The sequence below is a fragment of the Pseudochaenichthys georgianus genome, chromosome 2, assembly GCF_902827115.2.
Source record: "Pseudochaenichthys georgianus chromosome 2, fPseGeo1.2, whole genome shotgun sequence".
Classification (NCBI taxonomy): Eukaryota; Metazoa; Chordata; class Actinopteri; order Perciformes; family Channichthyidae; genus Pseudochaenichthys; species Pseudochaenichthys georgianus.
The window spans coordinates 12,510,123-12,531,198 of NC_047504.1; the positions used below are offsets into that span (position 1 = coordinate 12,510,123).

General features: G+C 44.1%; 1 protein-coding gene across 1 annotated transcript in view; it reads left to right on the forward strand.

Annotated features, from left to right (window-relative positions):
- Positions 1-817: 817 nt before the first annotated feature.
- LOC117456329 (neural cell adhesion molecule 2-like) overlaps positions 818-21,076 on the forward strand; it is a 103,292-nt gene continuing 83,033 nt past the window's right edge. The window contains 4 exon segments of the mRNA XM_034096170.2: positions 818-944; positions 4,587-4,704; positions 12,687-12,856; positions 18,992-19,137. Of these exon segments, the coding sequence (XP_033952061.1) occupies positions 818-944; positions 4,587-4,704; positions 12,687-12,856; positions 18,992-19,137 (561 nt within the window).

Here is a 21,076-nt window from a genome sequence, read left to right on the forward strand (position 1 = left end):
CGAGGTTGAGCATGTCTGTACAACCTCAGCAGCACCTCCAGCGAGCCTCTGAAGTTCCCGGATATGACTAAACATGAAGAATTCATTAAGCTCGCCAGATTCTTCTTGGACGCTCAGAGGCTGTTTTGCTGATTCGCTGTTTTGAAGTCTTTCTGCTTGGCACTGCGTCTCATTAACGGGCCGTTTCAACGAGCTGATGTGGGAGTGTGTTCTAGAGAGAGAGGGAGAAACGCTGGAGAAAAGGAAATATATGGCGTGGAAATCAATGGTTATCGTGTCAGGCAGATGCTTTCTCTGCGTGATCGCCGAGTCAGGACTATTGGAAAGGCCTCATGGTGCTCAGCCCGCTTATATCCCTCAAAGCTCTCCGGTCCTTCATGTTCCTCTGCATATAGATAGATCTTTAATTTGTCATTGGACAGGTACAACGAAATTACAATGAACTCAAGGTGCTAACACGCAACAACAAGACAATATGAAAACAACAAGACACTATACAAACAAGAAATGGGACTTAAATAGACGTGATAGGGAATATGTACATAAATAAATAACAAATTAAATTGCAACGACTCCCCTCATATTGCACGGAAGGCTTAATATAATTTAAATATTAGCAGCGTTTAGTGCACATATGGGAAAAAACTGAATTTGAGTCCGTTGTCCGGGAAGACATGGTACAGAGGCGCCTGCCTGAGCGCGGCCGTGCAAAGCGCGACCGTGCAAAGCGCGGCCGTACAAAGCGCGGCCGTACAAAGCGCGGCCGTACAAAGCGCGGCCCGTACAAAGCGCGGCCGTACAAGCGCGGCCGTACAAAATGCGGCCGTACAAAGCGCGGCCGTACAAAATGCGGCCGTACAAAGCGCGGCCGTACAAAACGCGGCCGTACAAGCACGGGCCGTACAAAGCGCGGCCGTACAAAGCGCGGCCGTACAAAGCGCGCCGTACAAAGCGCGGCCGTACAAAATGCGGCCGTACAAAGCGCGGCCGTACAAAACGCGGCCGTACAAAGCGCGGCCGTACAAAGCGCGGCCGTACAAAGCGCTCGTTACCCGGGTGGTCCTTGAGGATCTTGACTGCCTTCTTAAGGCATTGAGATCCTCCCAATAAGGCAGGCATGCATCGTGTGTGGAATTCACTGATAATGTGGGAAATATTCATCTCTGTTTCGCACCAGGCAATAAGTGAATGATAGATAGACGGCAGGGGGGCAGATGGATCAGACGCTGCGGAGTTGAGATGAAGAGTTTCTCACGATAACACACCCTGGTGCTGTTAGTGTAATTGATCTTGTAAGAAAGGCTCGAGTACACCGCAGTGGTTGCTTCATTAGGTATCTGCGGTGATGCTGTTCTGATTAGAATTCCCTATTCATTATCCCAAGTCTTTTTTACAAACAACTGAGTTTCATCAAGACCGCATTTTAACGAGACCATCTATAATATGTATTCCTTATCGTCTACAGAGTTGTTTTTGAGTGTCCTCCGATCACTTGGGAAACCTCCAATCACTCCCACACTAAATTACGCTTTGTTTTCCCACAAAATGACACCTTTTGTTTTGATCAGAGTGAGACGAATGATGCTGAAATAATATCAATTTGCAGCAGCAGCCATTTATACATATTTAACACAAATGCAAACATCTGTTATGTTTCTAAAAGACAGCCAGCTTTACAGACACTCAAGTCGCTTTAGAAGTCTCTGCGTGTGCCGATCTTCTGTTCGTAGATCAATATGCTGAATTGCGTCGACCCGGAGTTTCATCAAACCTGTTGGCGTGTTTTACAGCAAACAGGTCCTTAGTCACACCAATAGTACTCAACACAAGTGCACCATAATGTTATGCAACCTGTTGAGGGTGGATACGTGAAATATATTACACTGTGAAGCTGACTGTTGAGCGGCCCGACCAAGCAAGGAGGCAGAGGCCGAACGTCCCGGTACAACCCGGTGTGGGCATGTATTACTCACGGGCACATGACACAGCCTCAATCTGCTGTTCACGTGAGCGCAGTCACATGTTAGCCTAAATACCCACGCCAATGAACCCACCAAGACACAGGTGAGGGGGGGGAGACGGCAGGGGCACCAGGTGCACACAATCAACAGCAACAGACATGGGGAAAGGGAACACTTTTCAAAATAAAACACGCGCAATATACAAAGCCCGAAGCCGTCAGTGCACAGTGACGAAGCCATCTTCGCCACATGCACTTTATATGAAGTCGAGTCCTCGTCTACACCCTGGTGTTGGGAACGTATGTAGATAAATAGTCTGGATGATAACGTCTGATCGCAGGCTTTGCTTTTACACCTGGCATAATCATTCTCATCACCTCATCATTATGCCCTCGTGTGCCTTCGCTATGGGACCTTTGGAAAGAAGGGCTGTGGTGTAGCTTCTGGCAGGAATGGGAGTAAGATGATTTTATTTATATACAATAGGTTCAAACGGTACGGATTGCATTTCCACCTGCTTGATATCTTCATTAGAGACAGACGGACGGAGTGCAGACATGTTTGCACGTCTTTGGAGTAGGATCGTTGCGAAGGAAGTATTTCCTGCTAGTCTGATCTATGTATTGACTGACAATATCACTATTGAGTTTCCGTGCACAAGAGTAAGCAATAGAACATGTCCTCACAATAAGGTAACATTATATATATAGCACATTTAAAATGCCATTTAAAAACAGACAACATTGTGATTTTAAAGTCTACATTTTAGAGGATTTTCTCTATGTGAACATCGGAGACAGACATACAGATTGCAGACATTTTAGCAAATGTTTTGAGTAAGATTGTTGCATCGTTGCGAAGGAAGAACTTGAATTGAAAGGTATTTCCTCCTAACAATATCACTATTGAGTTTTCGTGCAGATTTAATCAGAAATGAAGTGTTTTGAAGAAGCATAAGGAATTACAAATGTCCTCACAATAAGGCCATTTAAATACATTTAAAAACAGACCATAGTGTGAGTTTAAAGTCTACATTCGAGCCTCGGACTAGAGTATTTGTCCTGCTGCTGCATGCTCACATGTCTGCAGTCAGGGGATGCACTTCCTGGAGTGTCATGGTTCTCCAATAAGCCGCTGCAAACCTGCCTAACCCCGCCCTGAGACTGGTCTGAGATCAGTGTTGGTGGGAGTAGAAGTACAGGAGGAGAGATGGACCGAGACGTCTGATAAACACGTGTGTGCCGTAAAGCTGTCGGAGCCTAATGTCTCCTTTTACTGAATGACAGGATGACAGCTCTCCTCTGATTGGACGACAGCGACAGCACTCAGGAAATACAGTCATCAATACCTCTGCTGCGTATCAATACTGCTGTCTGAAAGAGATTAAGGAGGCATATTGGATTTGTTCGTACATTTTCTGCATCACAAGCATAGAATTCATCATCATGGCTCAAAACAAATATGTGTGAGCAAATATTGGATTAGTGTCCTGGAACAAGGACAATCAGTTATCACGTTATTAGGAGTAATATGTCTCCCAGTCAGTGTGCGCACGCCTTATAATCTTTCCTTAAAATCACAGCCATTAAGCCTTTGTAATAACGACTCAGCAGAAATGAGTCCAAACAAACAATGGCCGCAGCGACGGCACTCAACTCTGTATGCAGTCGTCAATACCCCTGCTGTGCATCAGTACTGCCGTTTGTAAAAGATTAACCAGACATTTTGGATTTATTCGTACATTTTCTGCATGGCAATTGTTTTGTCGTTATTATCACCTCTTCATAATGGCCCTGAAATGTGTGGATTCGTGTCCTGGAACACTTTTAAATCAGCTTTCTGATCAAGATAAGATCGGACTTTATTCATCCCGAAGGAACTAGTTGTGCCAGAGTTACGAAGATACACTAAACGGTGGTGGGGGCGAAGTCGATAGGGACTCGGCTTGGCAACTGGAAGGTCACCAGTTCACTTCAATGAAGTGTTTTGAACAAGCATAAGGAATTAGAAATGTCCTCACAATAAGGCCATTTAAATACATTTAAAAACAGACCATATTGTCTGGAATATGGACTGGAAGCAGACGGCGACATCATTAACGTAAATATGGACAGTATTTAGTAATGCAACAAAACGCACCAATTAGCCTGACGCTAAAAACAACGTCCGAGCTTCGATCACTCGACAGATTGAATACTTTACTCACCAAAGAAAGGCAGCGTTTATCACAGATGGTACAGTTGTTGTTGTTGTTGTTGTTGTTGTTGTTGTTGTCGACACACATTCTCCACGGATTTATCTGAGCAGAATCGGACAATAGTATTATTCACATCTCTGTGTTCAGATCCTTCGTGTTTTCTTACCAAAGCTCGGTCCACATGTTGCCTGAAATCCCCGAGGGACAGAAAGGCATGTTCCGGGTGTTTACAGGACGCGGCATCTTGCCTTCGATCCTTAGTATTGTATAGATTTAGGTTTCAGAGATGCAATTAAGTGTTTTATAATTGTTCTGCGATGACGTTTGCATTTACTTTTTCTCTCTTGCTCTTGAACAGCCCTTCGAGGCATTGCTTGTGATCTGGCGCTATAATAAATGTTGATTTGATTGTGTTTGTGTGTCTGCAGTCCCTCCGGTGCTCTCGGTGTTTCAGCCGGCCTTCAACGCCACCGCCGACTACCAGGAATCAGTGACCTTCACCTGCATGACCTCTGGATCACCTGACCCTCTGGTCACATGGCACAGGTACGTCCTGCTTCCTTCAAACCCATCATTGGACTCTGACGTACAGATGTTAGAGGAAGAAGTCCCTCAAGAAGAATAACCTTTAAGATACAATTAAAATATATATAGTTAAGTCACTTTTAAAATAAGAAATGAACATATATACATTTAATAATAATAATATAATAATTTGATATAGCGCTTTTCTGAACCCAAAGACGCTTTACATTTGGGAGGGAGGGTAGACAAACAAAACAAAGACGGAACCAAAAAGAAACAAAACAACAGAAAAGCAGTCGGGAGGAAGTTGATTGAGAGGGGGCGGGGCTTATGGATAGAGAGTTGAAGAGGTGGGTTTTGAGGCGGGACTGGAACAGGGTGAGGGGCTCAGACTCACGGAGGTCTTGGTCTAGGTGAATAACCACTCAGTTAATGCGTACCTGAGCTATCTGTTCATCTGTATTCATACCCATGCCTGAGTTAATATACCCGAGACAAACAGCCTCCATGTTAGATGTTCTGCTCGCAGTTCATCTGGATGTGAACAGAGCCGTGTCCAGTCCGCCCTCGCACAGCGCAGTGTGAACATGTGCACCTGAAGAGCATTCGACCCCCAGCTATCCACTCGTTTCAGTAATTAGCCTGCACCCACTCAGCAGAAAGCTATGAGCACCTATCGATAACTCTTTGGCATTACAGCTGTTTTTAATCATCCAAATCCACCAAAGCTGTGTTTTTGTATGTTTTGTTCTAGTTTCCAAAGCAAAGTGAAGTGTCTTTTAACGACACGAGGCACCTCTTGACTTCACTAGGGTGCAGCTGTTGCATAATAAACCAGACGGTGACTTCCAGATCGTTTTGAAATGGCAAGAGACGAGAGACAGCTGACATTCTCTGTGACCCGCAGGCAGGTGTCAGTGCGTTGCTTTGAAATGAAAAGAAATCAATGGCAGCCCTGAAGTGTAGGAACACACACTCAAAAGAATAGTTGTAGGTAAGTTTGATATGCAGTGAAGGTTATCCATGCCCATAAAATATCAATATTCTTCCTCTCAAAATGCAGCTCCAAGGGGGGGAAACACTTAAATACCTTTGGCTCTGATTGAACATAATGAGACACAGCCACCTCTAAGTGTCGAGACTTAAACACCCACACACTCTCACACTCTCACACACTCTTAGCAATTTCACGCTTTTCTTTTATTTTTCACTTTCATTTAACCGTTTATTTGAATCGGGACATTAACGAACACTTTAGACGAATAATGCTTCAAGTGTAAATATGCCGGATTTTAGCTTTGAGCTCATTTCCACCCGTCGTGCCGTCACACACAACATCTAAGGACATGACATTTGGAAACATAGCAAAACATAAATACATGATATGCAGAAAGAGCAGCACACACGCATTTACCACATGGCAGCACACTGTACTACGACATGTAAAGGGCAGGAGGAGATACCCCGGTGTTAAAGTGCATTTCGCGGTGATTACACGTCTGGTTGTTTCTAACTTTCTAAACTATTGAGAGTGGGACGATCCCGTATCTCAGTTGGGAGGCTGTTCCAGAAGGAGCTGCCTTTAATGGAGAGGATATTTTGTTCAAAAGTGGTCCGTCTACGGTGGACCTCACAGTGTCCTCTGGTTTCTGACCTAGTGCAGCGTCCAGTGTGTTTTCTGTGGATGAATTCCCCTAAGGGGGGGGGGGGGGGAAGTCCATGTAAACTTTTATCAAAAAAACACAGACTTATGGTCAAAACTCAAGAAATTGTGTTCTTCAGGGATGGTACAGAGGTGGTTCTGCCTTCAACCACCGGTATGTGTCGTCTTCACTGCAGAGGAGAAGGGGTTAATTGTGCTTTATGACGGCAGCTTTAAACCAGAAGACGTTTTTTCATATTGGCATTTTATTACAGATTTCTTTGACAAAAGATATCAATCAAAAAACGTTATTAAATGTCACATTAAAGCATGTAAACATGGCCCAAAATACAATTATGAATCCTTAAAATGAGCTTAATATGGCCTCTTACTAATTACTATATATTTTGTCATTTCTACATCGAGTTTCACTCAATTATCTAAATCGTTGCTGCTCAATAATTCATTTTTCCATTTGTTAGGGATTAATTTAGTCTTTACTCCTAGACATTTAACTTATTCTGTGTGTTGACATTTACGACCACCCCTGCTTCTAATCTCCCGTAAGGAACGTGTTGATGCAGTCGTATGTTGATGCTAGGTTTCATGGCCTGACCTGGTGGGCACAGGGGGGTTTACGACTGTGAGAGCGCTGGCTTTCTCAGCTCCACAGATGAGAGAGACGTCTCCTGTGTCTGCAGATGTTTACGCCCATCCCCAATATGTGGATTGACTCTCTGTAAACTAGTTAAAAGGTCTATCGAGATGCGAGGCTGATCAGAATTGACATGGCAACCCACCCGTGCCGTCAGAACCTTTTGCTGCTGTGACTTGTGATGTGAATTCTCCGGCCGATGACTTGTAATAAACTATCAGTGTTTGACATCAAAGCTCCAGCTCTCCTCGTGTCTCTCCCATTGCTGCAGAAGTTTCCCTTACACCATTGATATAACATTATGTTGTCAATGCTACACATATGTCAGGTTATCTTCAGCTCTCAAGAAGAAGAGCTGTCAGATGTGCATCGAAAGACACAAGCAGATATTGAGACATAGAGGTCACATGATCCCACATTCAACACGATGACAGGAGCTACCGTACGCCCTGAAACCCATACAGTTGTTAGGCCGGTAAATGCATCAGTCCTGCATGTAGCCTCCAAGAATGATACCGACTGTAATGAGAAGTGAAGTCTCTCGTGTAGAAGGTTGAAAGAGAACTCGATCATAGCGGGGGGAAAACAGGCACATGCATCACTTTGCGAAGTACAAACAACATTTGAAGACAGCTCACAGCTGGGAACGACCTCGACTAGTTCATCTTGCTCTCTGGTTTCTCGAGCCATGTTTACTCCCGGGTGTGTGCTACCTTGTCTTCACACACACAGCAACGCGGGGAAATGTGATATTAATGATTAAACAGCGTGCATAATATAGAGCGACATATTTCCCAGCGACGACGGGTGAGAGGTGACGTTTTGATTAATTTGCTACTGCGTAATTAGACTTTCCATGTGGCACTTTTTATCCCGGGATAATTATTACACTTATAGCTGTTTTAGACATGTTGGTTGTGGGGATCAAATCTAATTAAGTTTTATTTATAAAGCACATTTGAAAACGATTTTTGGTCGAGCCAAAGTGTAATAAAACATGTAATAAAAGCACACTACAATACCATGAGAAAGAAAATATAAAGTCAAACCACAGGGAAATGTCAGGTGTCATGCTGTGACTCGAAGGCCAGAGAGAAGACGTGTGTCTTCAGTTTCAAAAACATGAGAAACTAATGTGAAAAGCACGTTTGATTTTATTACTTTTATGCTTTTTGAGCAGCGGTTCTCAAACTGTGGTCCACTTTTTTTTATCAAGGATTTTCGAGGACCACCTCATATGCAAAATGTAAAAATAAGTACATATATAAACGTAGTGTTAAAACGCAAGATATCTGTTATTGTTAATTATGGACAACACTTAATTTCACCACTGGTTACCCATGGTTACGTGAAAAACCACAAACATGGATCGGTGGCTCGCATCAGGTTCTCTGAAGAGAAAAGAGGTTACCGTTAATGAAGATGATACAAGCCAGATTCCGCAGAAAGAAAGGGAAGATGAAGAGAAAGCACAATGGGAACTACTTGGAACCGGGATTTACCTACACAGGCACTGAAGATGAGCCTTTGCCAGTCTGCGTTCTGTGCTACGAGACACCGGCTAACGAGACACTGGCTAACGATACACCAGCTAACGAGACACCGGCTGATACACCGGCTAACGATACACCGGCGAACGATACACCGGCTAACGATACACCGGCTACCGAGACACCGGCTAACGAGACACCGGCTAACGAGACACCGGCTAACGATACACCGGCTAACGAGACATCGGCTAACGATACACCGGCTAACGAGACACCGGCTAACGATACACCGGCTAACGAGACACCGGCTAACGATACACCGGCTAACGATACACCGGCTAACGAGACACCGGCTAACGATACACCGGCTAACGAGACACCGGCTAACGAGACACCGGCTAACGATACACCGGCTAACGATACACCGGCTAACGATACACCGGCTAACGAGACACCGGCTAACGAGACACCGGCTAACGATACACCGGCTAACGATACACCGGCTAACGATAAACCGGCTAACGAGACACCGGCTAACGATACACCGGCTAACGAGACACCGGCTAACCAGACACCGGCTAACGATACACCGGCTAACGAGACACCGGCTAACGATACACCGGCTAACGAAACACCGGCTAACGATACACCGGCTAACGAAACACCGGCTAACGATACACCGGCTAACGAGAGCCGAAAACCAGTTAATCTTCGCCGCCATCTACGTTTATATATGTACTTATTTGTATGGGTTACATGTAAACGCAACAATCCCAAAGTCATCAATCAATCAATCAGTCAATAGGATACGGCTGTAATGGGCGTAGGGCCTTTTAGTCGCTCATAAATAAATAGATCACTGATTCTTAATGTGCTATGGATGCTGGCAGCAGTCCCACAGTAGCTGCAGCAGCCCCACAGTAGCTGCAGTAGCCCCACAGTAGCTGCAGTAGCCCCACAGTAGCTGCAGTAGCCCCACAGTAGCTGCAGCAGCCCCACAGTAGCTGCAGCAGCTCATGAGAAGTATAGAGACCGTTTGAACGTGAAAGCATGGAGACATGTCGCAGTAGAGAGGTGTTAGCATGTTCTGCATTTCACTCCGTAAAGCCTGAGTAGATACACAGACTCTGTCGAAGGCATCTCCCCCCCCCTCCTCACGGTGAGTCCACCGCCTGTGAAACACCTCGTCGTGTTCTCCTTCATTTCCCAGGTCAGCGAGTCCCGCGACAGAACAGAATTAAAATGCTCACATCACAACAAAAGAATGGGCCTCGGTGCAAACAACAATCACAACCCAATTTACTTTTTCTTTTGATGCCACCCCCTCCCAGCGTCCCCCCCCGTGCGTCTCCCAGTTGCATTTCCTGTCTCAGTGCATCGTGGGTAATGGACTACCTGTCAGCAGTCAGTCAGAATAATGACATTCGGTGCTGTAGTCCAGTCAGAAGACGGGGCTTCTCTTCATTTCCTCTTCGGCTCGCCAGCGTTATTATTACTTTGGTGTCGACTTCTAATCGTCCTCGCTCTCTTTCTCCTTCAGTGCACGAAGCTGCGGACAACTGGGTCTAGAAATCCCCCAAATAATAATATCGTGTTTGTATTTTCCCCTCGCTCTAGACTGAGACCGTATAGAGAATGTATTTAGAGCTATGCATTATTCTGAGCTCGTGCTTCCAAGCTTTTGAATTGGATTCACACGGAAGCTTATGAGGTTAAAAACAGGGTGTCTCTTTCAGATCGGGGCACGATGATGCATTTTGAATAAACAGGTGAAAATAAGAAGGTTGTCACGCCTCCATACTTCGAGGCATTGGATTTGGATGATATTAAAAAGATCTGATTTCCTTGTAAGCTGAAAGCTGGTTTCTCCTTTATCCCGAGCCATGATAATTTATTTTTAAGTATCTTCCTAATGCACCCTCTCATGCAGCCAGGGTCTCTTTCACACACACACACACACACACACACACACACACACACACACACACACACACACACACACACACACACACACACACACACACACACACACACACACACACACACACACACACACACACACACACACACACACACACACACACACCATGTATACATCACTTCAGGGGACATTACATTGACTTACATGCATTTCCTGGAGACTTATCCTAACCTTAACCATAACCAACACATGCCTTACCCTTACCCTTACCCTTAACCTTACCCTAACCCTTACCAAGTCTTCACCCTAAAAGTAATGATCCCCTCATAGGGACCTCCAATGTGTCCCCATAAGGGAAGCCAGTCCCCACACGTGACTATGTAAACAGATGTAGGTCCCCACAAGTATAGTAATGCAAGAACACACATACACACACACATACACACACACACACACACACACACACTTGGGAGCAGGCCAGTACAAACACCACTGGCCATTGAAGCAGCTGGAGGTGAAGTGCCTTGCTCAAGGACGCACAGCTTGTCGATGTTCGAGGAAAGCATTCGTTCTTCCTCTGGATGTCTGAGCTGAAATCTGCCGGCCACCACCGAGGCAAGGCATCTCTGACCTGCTGAACATCCTCTCTCTCTGAACTCTGCTTTTCTCTCTGAAGGATCTTTCACGTGTTCCTCTTGTTCCCGCAGCTTTAGCATCCTGTTTGACCTTTCTGTTGTCAATACAGATTAAAGATGTGTTCGTCGGTTGGCTCTTGTTGTGGCCAACTCGTGAGACAATGCTATTCACAGTACATTGGGTTTATTAAGGGCGGGAGACAAAACAGTCCTTCGGAGGCTTTTCACGCAGTGTGTGGTCGAGATTTGAGCCTCTGCAGACCATTGACATGCACAAAATATCACACTATAGGAAAGGGAACACCCTAAGAAGCAAAATAGGGACTCGTCATTGTTGTCCTACATGCCTGTGGGTTCATGTAAATAACATGCATTCATGAAATTAGCAGTTTAGTTTATTTATTTGTTAACCATACATGCATCGTTTGAGAATTTAAAAAGGGTTTTCCGCTCTATGAGATGCTCGCAGCCCCTTGAGTGCGTCTACATCCGTAAGAGAATGGGAAATATCTCAAATCCCCCCCAATGTGTCGTACCCCTAACCTTGAAGATTACCGGTGAAGCCGTAAGTCAACAGCAGACCTCCAGAAGCGTAATATAGACATGGATCAATGTGGCTGTGTTTCCTCAGACTAATTTCCCAACAGAGTCCAATCGGGAAATACATTTAGTCAGCGCCGTGTTCCACAAAACACCCGTCATTTAGCGGGCGCTGCATCCATAACACAATGTACACAACAACACAACAACACAACAGACTCAAACGCCCACTGGGAACAGACAGACGTGTGATGACAGCTACACATTATTCATTGAAGCATCGTTATTTCAATTATACTGTGATGTGTCACTCAAAGACAATTCTGTTGTCACACCTTGAAAGGGTTTCTGTTGTGATGTTTGGAGCTATAGATGCAATAAGCTTCAGAGCACTTAGCCTCTCTGGTATGGGATCAGACGACACCCAAAGTGCGGAGATACATCTGTAGCGTCAAACAGTGTGTGTTATGAGCGGGTCACTGACAGGTGCGAGCACACTTCCCCCCCGATGCTCACAAGTGTTTCAAAAATCTTTTTATTGCGCTTCGACAATGCATAAGTAATGTTTAGAAGTGGGAAGCTAAATATATGCATACAAAGGAGACAATGGTCTGTATGTACAAAGAACACAAACAAACAATAACAAGGACTAAAGTAATCCCCTACATGCAGTGAGCCTCATACGCACGATTATTTACCATAATGTACACACATCCTTTACTCGAGTAGAAGTACAGATACTCGTGTTTAAAAATACTCTGGTAAAAGTAGAAGTGCTGACTAAACTTCTTTCCACAAGTAAAGGAAATAAGTAAGGATTGTCTAAATGTAGTGTGTGTGTGCGTGCGTGCTTGTATTACCATCCTTGTGGGGACCTGCATATGTTTACACAGTCACGTGTGGGGACTCGCCTCCCTTATGGGGACAAATTGATTTTAGGGTGAAGACTTGGTTAGGATTAGGATTAGGGTAAGGTTAAGGGTTAGGGTATGGGTCAGGCATGTGTTGGTTATGGTTAAGGTTAGGATAAGTCTTCAGGAAACGCATGTAAGTCAATGTAATGTCCCCTGAAGTGATGTATACATGGTATGTGTGTGTGTGTGTGTGTGTGTGTGTGTAGGAAGGGGCAGCAGCTGGAGCCGTCGGAGCAGTATATTATCGCCCGTCTGGATGGAGGACGGAGCATGTTGACGATCCGTAACATCCGCCAGGGGGACGGAGGAACCTACACCTGCCGAGCCACCAACAAGGCGGGGTCTCAGGAGAGGGAGATCTTCCTCAAAGTGTTCGGTAAGGATGTACACACAATACGTCCCTTTGTAGAATCTGTCTTATGTAATCATGTGTTTCAAGCCATACTAGTGGGCTACTCATTTAGTTTCCGAAAGGCGGCACACCTGTATCTGTGGCCAACAGTTATCTACATCAGCATGTAAGGTATCAGCAGAGTGGATTATTCAAAGACCGAGGGGACGGCAAATGCAATACAATATTGTGTCAGGTCAAAGGTCAAAGGTCAACTACGCATGCACTTTGAGGTGCATATAAGCTCTGAGCTTCCAATGGACGCTATAGACTGCTTTGTCTTGTTCTTTAATGTTGTGAGTGTTGCATCGGATCCACGACGCCTCAAGTTAAATCCCGGGTCCATAGTATGTTAGATATATTACCACTGAGTGCGTCCCTTCGCTGGAGGAGAAAGCCGTGAGCGATGGGCGTGAACGGGCCTTCGTGGTTGTGTCTCCGGCAGCAGTTATCGTAGAGTGAATGTCTGTTCCCAGTCTCCTGGCATGTGTCCTTGTTGGTGTTGCAAGCAGAGCTGCTGTGATGCAGTACTTAGGATCTTATCGTATCGTATCGTAAAAAAGGACAAATTACTGACTATTTGTTTAACTTGCAAATTCAAGATGTTTGTTTCCAAGACAAACATTCAATTGTCAATAAATACACACATTATTGTTGCATCAGATCAAGTTAATATAATAGTTGGTGCTCTGATGCCTGTCAGGGGGTGAAAGCTTTCAAGTCTTGCTCCACTTACATTTGAGGGACTATTTCTTTTGTAAAGAAGTAGTTCCAAAGTGCATTCACCTACTTCACTAGGATGCCAGCAAAAACAGAAATCTCAAAATGAACCAAATGCATGGATTATATATTATATATATATATCTTTAAAGATAAGTGATTTTCTAATTTAGGTGAATCTGTCTTCACGTGAAATAACAGATTGTCCCGATCCCCGAGTTTGGAAGTCATGTTTTACGAGCTTCAGGCAGTAATATGGAAACGGCACCGTGAAGAAGATGTAGTGTGTTCCTCGTTGTTCTTAAGAAATAACGCGGCGTTCACAATAATATTCCTCGTGGTGTGTTCGCCCTTTAGCCACGTGTGTGTGTGTGTGTGTGTGTGTGTGTGTGTGTGTGTGTGTGTGTGTGTGTGTGTGTGTGTGTGTGTGTGTGTGTGTGTGTGTGTGTGTGTGTGTGTGTGTGTGTGTGTGTGTGTGTGTGTGTGTGTGTGTGTGTGTGTGTGTGTGTGTGTGTGTGTGTGTGTGTGTGTGTGTGTGTGTGTGTGTGTGTGTGTGTTTCCTCTCGTTCAAGAAGTCTCATTCTGCATGACCTGTCAGCGTGAGCTCCACCAAAGCGTTCAAGTGTAATGGCTCTGCCCTCCACTGTGAGCTTTGTTTTATGTTGATCCATAAAGCGTTATAGTACGGACCTCCACAAAGTCCATTTCATACAAAAACACAAATGTCCCTCAGCCCTCGACAACAACAACAACAACAACTGCATCAATATGATATATCTCTGCCCAAATAAAATATTTCATTTATGGCTTCATATCTCTTTCGCCGCACCACTCCTAATAAAAAAATTCAATTTCTACTTTCATAAACCTGCCGGCTATTTCCTCACAGATCACTCGGATAGCGCTCATGGAAATGTATGGAGATGTTTACGCTCCAGTCATCAACATCCTTTCAAGATGAGAGAAGCGCTTGTTCTTCAAAATGCATATTTAAATTAAGAAGTTAAAGGAGGGAGGAGCTGAGCTGAGCTGCGGGGAAACACAGCTGTAACTTAGTTTTACTGGCCTTGACAACCAAGGCGGGAGGAGAGCAGTGTGTGTGTGGGTGGGTGGGTGTGTGTGTGTGTGTGTGTGTGTGTGTGTGTGTGTGTGTGTGTGTGTGTGTGTGTGTGTGTGTGTGTGTGTGTGTGTGTGTGTGTGTGTGTGTGTGTGTGTGTGTGTGTGTGTGTGTGTGTGTGTGTGTGTGTGTGTGTGTGTGTGTGTGTGTGTGTGTGTGTGTGTGTGTGTGTCCTAGCATTACTATACTTGTGGGGACCTACATCTGTTTACACAGTAAAGTGTGGGGACTCGCCTCCCTTATGGGGACAAATTGGAAATGTTGGAAATTGTGTGTGTGCGTGTGTGTGTGTGTGTGTCTGTTGTTGGTTATGGTTAAGGTTAGGATAAGTCTCCAGGAAATGCATGCAAGTCAATGTAATGTCCCCTGAAGTGATGTATACATGGTATGTGTGTGTGTACTAGGATTACTATACTTGTGGGGACCTAAATCTGTTTACACAGTAAAGTGTGGGGACTCGCCTCCCTTATGGGGACAAATTGGAAATGTTGGAAAGTGTGTGTGTGTGTGTGTGTGTGTGTGTGTGTGTGTGTGTGTGTGTGTGTGTGTGTGTGTGTGTGTGTGTGTGTGTGTGTGTGTGTGTGTGTGTGTGTGTGTGTGTGTGTGTGTGTGTGTGTGTGTGTGTGTGTGTGTGTGTGTGTGTGTGTGTGTGTGTGTGTGTGTGTGTGTGTGTGTGTGTGTGGTAGACTTTAGCTCACATTCAACGCTGTCCAACAAATATCAGTTTTTATCATACGCAGTGATTTTAATGCTAACAAAAACATAATTTCTATGATCCCAAAGCTTCCATTCAGATGCAACACATGTCTCCTCTCTCACATGTGTATCATTGCGTTATTAAAGGCAATGAGACTCAGCACAAAATGAAATGAGCAGTGTGACAGAAGCGGGGGATTTAGACGGAGAATAAAAGAAATGAAAATGCGTTTCTGGAGTTTCCAGTTTTGCAGCAGCTGCTCCACATTCGCCGACACAGATGGGTTTCGACATTTCATGAACCGTGTGTGGCAACAAACGGGTATTCATTGCTATGTCTCATCCAGGCGCTTTCCCGTCTGAGGTGGAATACGCTTGGCTTTGTCGTCGTTGGAGAAAATCCCCTTTTTAGATGTAGCATTTTAGCTTAGCATAGTTTCCTTTGGTTAACGTGGATCACATCATACACTGTGAGCAGACAAGACAGCAACACAAAGGAGTAATTGACATCGCTTGCTCCAGGAATAACATGACGGCATTTCTAACGGACTGTTTTCCTGCTTAGCCCTCGGAGAGTTAAAGAAACATCAGGGATGACAGCAGAGAAGCTATGCTGACATTTGCTTTGTGGATCTGCGACGCTCAAACAACAAATACACACATTATTGTTGCATAAGATACAGTTAATATAATATGTAGTGCTCTGATACCTGTCAGGGGGGATGAAAGCTCGTGTAAATATTGATATGAGGGGAAGAAAATGCTGTGTTGTGCATTTATGGTCCACACAGCAAGAAATGTTAATATAAGTGTCAGAAATAATCGGTTTTTTATCCTGTTTCTCGCCAACAATGCATCCAAATGTGTGTTTATGAAATGTTTCTAGTGTCATAACGCAGTCGTTGTGTAATGTTATGCCGCGACACTGACACCATCCGTGGCTTTTCCCTCTGCAAAGGGCACCATTAGCGTTGTCTACGGTGTCACGACTAAGTGTATTTGCAAGTTGAGTTATTACAATACCTAAAGTAAACGTGTTAAAGGGTGCAGAGGTAATGAAACAAGTGAAATACTCTTGTGTTTCTTAATAAGACTGCTTTAAAATGTAACTTCATTTACGAGTGGAACTAAAAAATAATATACTCCGAACCTAGAAGGTGAAATTAATTCAGGATTTTTTATCTCCGCACACAAATGCTGCTTCGTTCTTTCCCATTTAGAGTGCAAATGTTTGAGATAATGCCTTATTAATAGTCTTCCCTGAAGAGTGCTTTTCGCGCCGTGCTTGATAAATGAGACGTTTTCGATTTAATATTTGCATGATGAAGGGCATCTGGGGCGGCTGCAGATAAGGTGCTGATGTAGAACCGGTTCAGACTGGTCTCTGCGAGAGTTTTATCTGTGTAGGTCGGCTTTGAAAGTGTATTTGTGTTGAATTAGTACGTTCTGAAATAATATCGAGGTTTAATAGACGATCCTTTAAGTGCACCTCTTCTTCTTAATAAGGAATGTCATCTCATTAAGAAGCTTTTTATTCCTCCAACACGGCAAACTTCTGCCATTATGTTGAGTCGAGTTCAGTAGATCAGCTTCCTTTTGTCTGCACACAATCCCTTCTCATTGGCTCATCTGTTTGACTTGCTTCTGGAGAAAAGAACAGATATTAGGACTTAATGATAGACCTACTTATAAGGGTATGTGAGACGTGTCTATTGTTACCGATATTGTGTCCATCTCTTGTATATAAAATGTTGGGCAATAGATGAAACCAGTGATTCTCAAATGGGGGTACGCGGACCCCTAGGGGTACGTTGGGGTACTGCAGGGGGTACGTGAGATTTTTAAAAAAAAACTAAAAAAAGTTCATTAAAAAAATGCCATGCATGATTACAAAAATAATCTTAGTACAATAAGTTAAATATAAAACACAATGTTATATAAAATATTCCTAGAACCACGAATTTGTGTATTGTATTTTATAGTTTTGCATAATATATCATTTTGTTCATTGGTTTGTTAAACAGATATTACTTCAGTTGAAAAACTCCTTGGAAAAATCGGTTTAAAATTTTTTTCGTTCTTTTTTTTCATGCATAAAATGAAAATATCCTTAGTTTGTTGTAATGCATGCATGAAGGAGTTCATAAATCACACACTGAGGGAACAGCACTATATTGGAATTATTTGTATAGGCTTTTTCGATCCAAAAATGTTCGGGGTCGGCCAGGGGGTGCTTTACTGAAAACAGTTTGAGAAGCACTGGATTAGACATTTAAAGTTACATGATTACTTTCCACTACATGTGGATGCAATGCCAATTAATACAAGGGGAGAAGAAATGTCAATAACATGGCTTTTTCATACCGTAACTAAATGACAGAAATAAAACCAGTCCTACAGCAAACCAACGGGTCGTAGGTTATCAATAGTAACAGCTGCGTATAGTGGTTAGGTGTGTCTTTATTAGGATACTTGTAAGGGTTGTTTGTATGTCAAATGCGTCTATTGTTACCGATATTGTTTCCACCTCTTGTATTTAAATGGTTGGGCAAAGACATCTAAATACAGCTATTTTTTTTAAGTTGTCTGTCTCTTTACCTATTTTCTTCGTTTTTGTGTAACTGTCAAAGCGTCTTTGGGTTTCTAGAAAAGCGCTACAGTAAGTGCCATGTATTATTATTATTATTGTTATTTAGTTCTACAGCAAACCAGTGGGAAATATCTTTGTTATTAATAGTAACAGCTGTGTGTGTAGTTGTTATGTTTGTCTCAACACTGATCCACCCACTGAGAGCCCTTGTAGGTAAGTATGAGTGTGTGTGTGTGTGTGTGTGTGTGTGTGTGTGTGTGTGTGTGTGTGTGTGTGTGTGTGTGTGTGTGTGTGTGTGTGTGTGTGTGTGTGTGTGTGTGTGTGTGTGTGTGTGTGTGTGTGTGTGTGTGTGTGTGTGTGTGTGTGTGTGTGTGTGTGTGTGTGTGTGTGTGTGTGTGTGTGTGTGTGTGTGTGTGTGTGTGTGTGTGTGTGTGTGTGTGTGTGTGTGTGTGTGTGTGTGTGTGTGTGTGTGTGTGACCCAATGTTTTGACAAGCTCCCCAGAGGAGTTTCTCCTGCCGGCGGTTGAACACCACGTGAAATTGCCAACACTCCTCAGATCCCCCGGGCGGTGTTAAGAGCCTCCAGTACAGTACTCACTATTTTCCATTCACTACTCTTTGGATTTTGTGTGTGTGTGTGTGTGTGTCAGGGCTTGCTCAGAGCATCTTATCTTTGCAGCACTTTCAGAAAGCTATTCACGCCGTGCTGGATAAGGAAAACTTCCAGAACAAAAGTCGCTCACATGTATGGTATCATAATGTAATACTCTTTTAAATGTTGGCCATGAGGGTTGTGTCACATGTCTCTCTCCATAGAGGCTGAATCATCATGTTAATCACATAGCTATCACATACCTCAAGCAGTCCTGATGCTCTTCAAGGTCATCACACACACAGCTGTCATGTTCACAGCTACAGTTGATACCTTTGTTAACATGCTACAGTATTTTCCCAACAACCGTCTTTATCGCATTCCTCTTCCCTCTTGTTCCCACAGTCCAGCCCCACATCACGCAGCTGAAGAACGTGACGGCGGTGGAGGGCAGCGCCGCCATGATCTCCTGCGGGGCGGAGGGCGAGCCGCTGCCCGACATCTCCTGGAGGAGAGCGAGCGACGGCAAGGCCTTCACGGACGGAGACAAGGTAGGAAGAGACTCCATCTGCATCATTCAGCACTGAGGCTATAGGTTATGAACAAAGGATATAAGGATATGAGGTGAGAGGAGACAGAGTGTTGTACCTGATTGGGTGCAGCCTGGTTGGATGTTTGATAAGACCTTGTACAATAACAAAGGTGGAATCTGTCAGTGAGTTCGTGTAGGAGTCCTTCAACAATGCTGAGGTCAGAGGAGGCTGAGATGATGATACAAGTTTGTACGATACCAAAGGTTAAATATCAAGGATGCAAGGCTTTTATTGTCATCAGTGGCGGTTCTAGACCAATTTGACTGGGGGGGCCACTGGGGGGCCAGGTATTTTCTGAGGGGGGTTTTTGGCAAACCGAGTACCAGAAAATATACATTTAAAAAAATAATAATAATAACTTTTCATTGTTAGGGGGGCCACAGGGGGGTCAGAGATCAGTGTTAGGGGGGCACTGGCCCCCATGCCCCCCCCTAGAACCGCCCCTGATTGTCATGTGTGCATAGCTACAGTGCCAATGAATATCTTAGGTCACAGGCTGCTCCAACAGTGCAACATGTAAATAAATATAACTAAATGAAACTGTCTGGTGGTTTTGGACCTGAACACTGAGGCTATACGTCAGGGCACACAGGATATATATTAGAAAGATAATACAGAACATATTGAAGGAAGACGTGCACCAGTTTAAGGGCGCGTTCACACCTGCCTTGAATAGTGCGGTTGAATCGAACCCTGGTGCGTTTAGCCGCTTGGTGCGGTTCATTTGGGTCGGTGTGAACGCAGACCTCTGAAGTGAAATAAACAACCGCACTCTGGTCCGCTAAAAGAGGTGGTCTTGGAGCGCTTGCTTGCGAACTCTGGAGCGGTTCATCGCTGGTGTGAACGCAGTCCGCACCAAAACATAGGAAGCGTAGTATTTACGTGTCACAAGAACGCAGATATCTTCAAAATCTTCAGCGAAAGAGTCTTTCAAGACATCCGCGGTTGTTTAGTGAAAGAGTGAAGCAGAATTAAGAGTTGAACAGTGTCGTGTAAAGTAAAAATTCTCCGTCAGCTACATAAAAGTCAGAGCCACCTGTCGTCGGTGAAACGCCCTCCTGACTGCAGAACGTCTCTCGTTATGTTAGAATGTTTTTTAACGGACGTTGTCTGATTATATAATCGTATGCGCGTGCCGCTAGTGTCTGTTGATCTCCAGACTAACAGCAGCATGAGAATAACCTGCGGAAAGTGCCGATGCTCCATGGCGGAGGCTCTGGTAGAAATAGCCGGGATTTGCGTTTTTACCCCCTTAATGTCTGACCCCCTTAACTGTGGTCTGGTGCGCACCGAGAAGCGGACTATTAGGTGTGAATGCACCCTAAAAGGACTATAGCTCGTTTCAAAATATACAGACCTTTCTATTTCTCGATGGCATTTACTTCCATCCTGTTAAGCATCTTCCAATCCCTTAAATTCAGCAAAAAAACAACACATTTCTGTCTGTTTTTAAATCAATATTCATGATATTTCTTGCTATATTAAGGAAGGAACTGCCAGAATCTCCATCTGCACCAAACAGCACGGAGGCTATACATTAGGACACACGGGATATCAATTATATTAGAAAGATAATACAGAACATATTGAAGGAAGACGTACACCAGTTTAAAAGACTATAGCTTGTTTAAAAATCGACGGAAATAGATGGCATTTACTTCCATCCTGTTAAGCATCTTCCAATCCCTTAAATTCAGCAGCAACACAGTTTTGTCTGTTTTTAAATCAACATTCATGATATTGTTCTGTAACGCTTACCTATCTGGATTCTGTCGTTGTAGTGCATGTTCCTGTATTTAAAGCCTCTATTTAACTGTGATCATACAGTAGTTAGTATATGCAGTATAGTGTATGCTACAGGTGTTTTAACACCGGGTTCTTACGGTCATTAGAACCT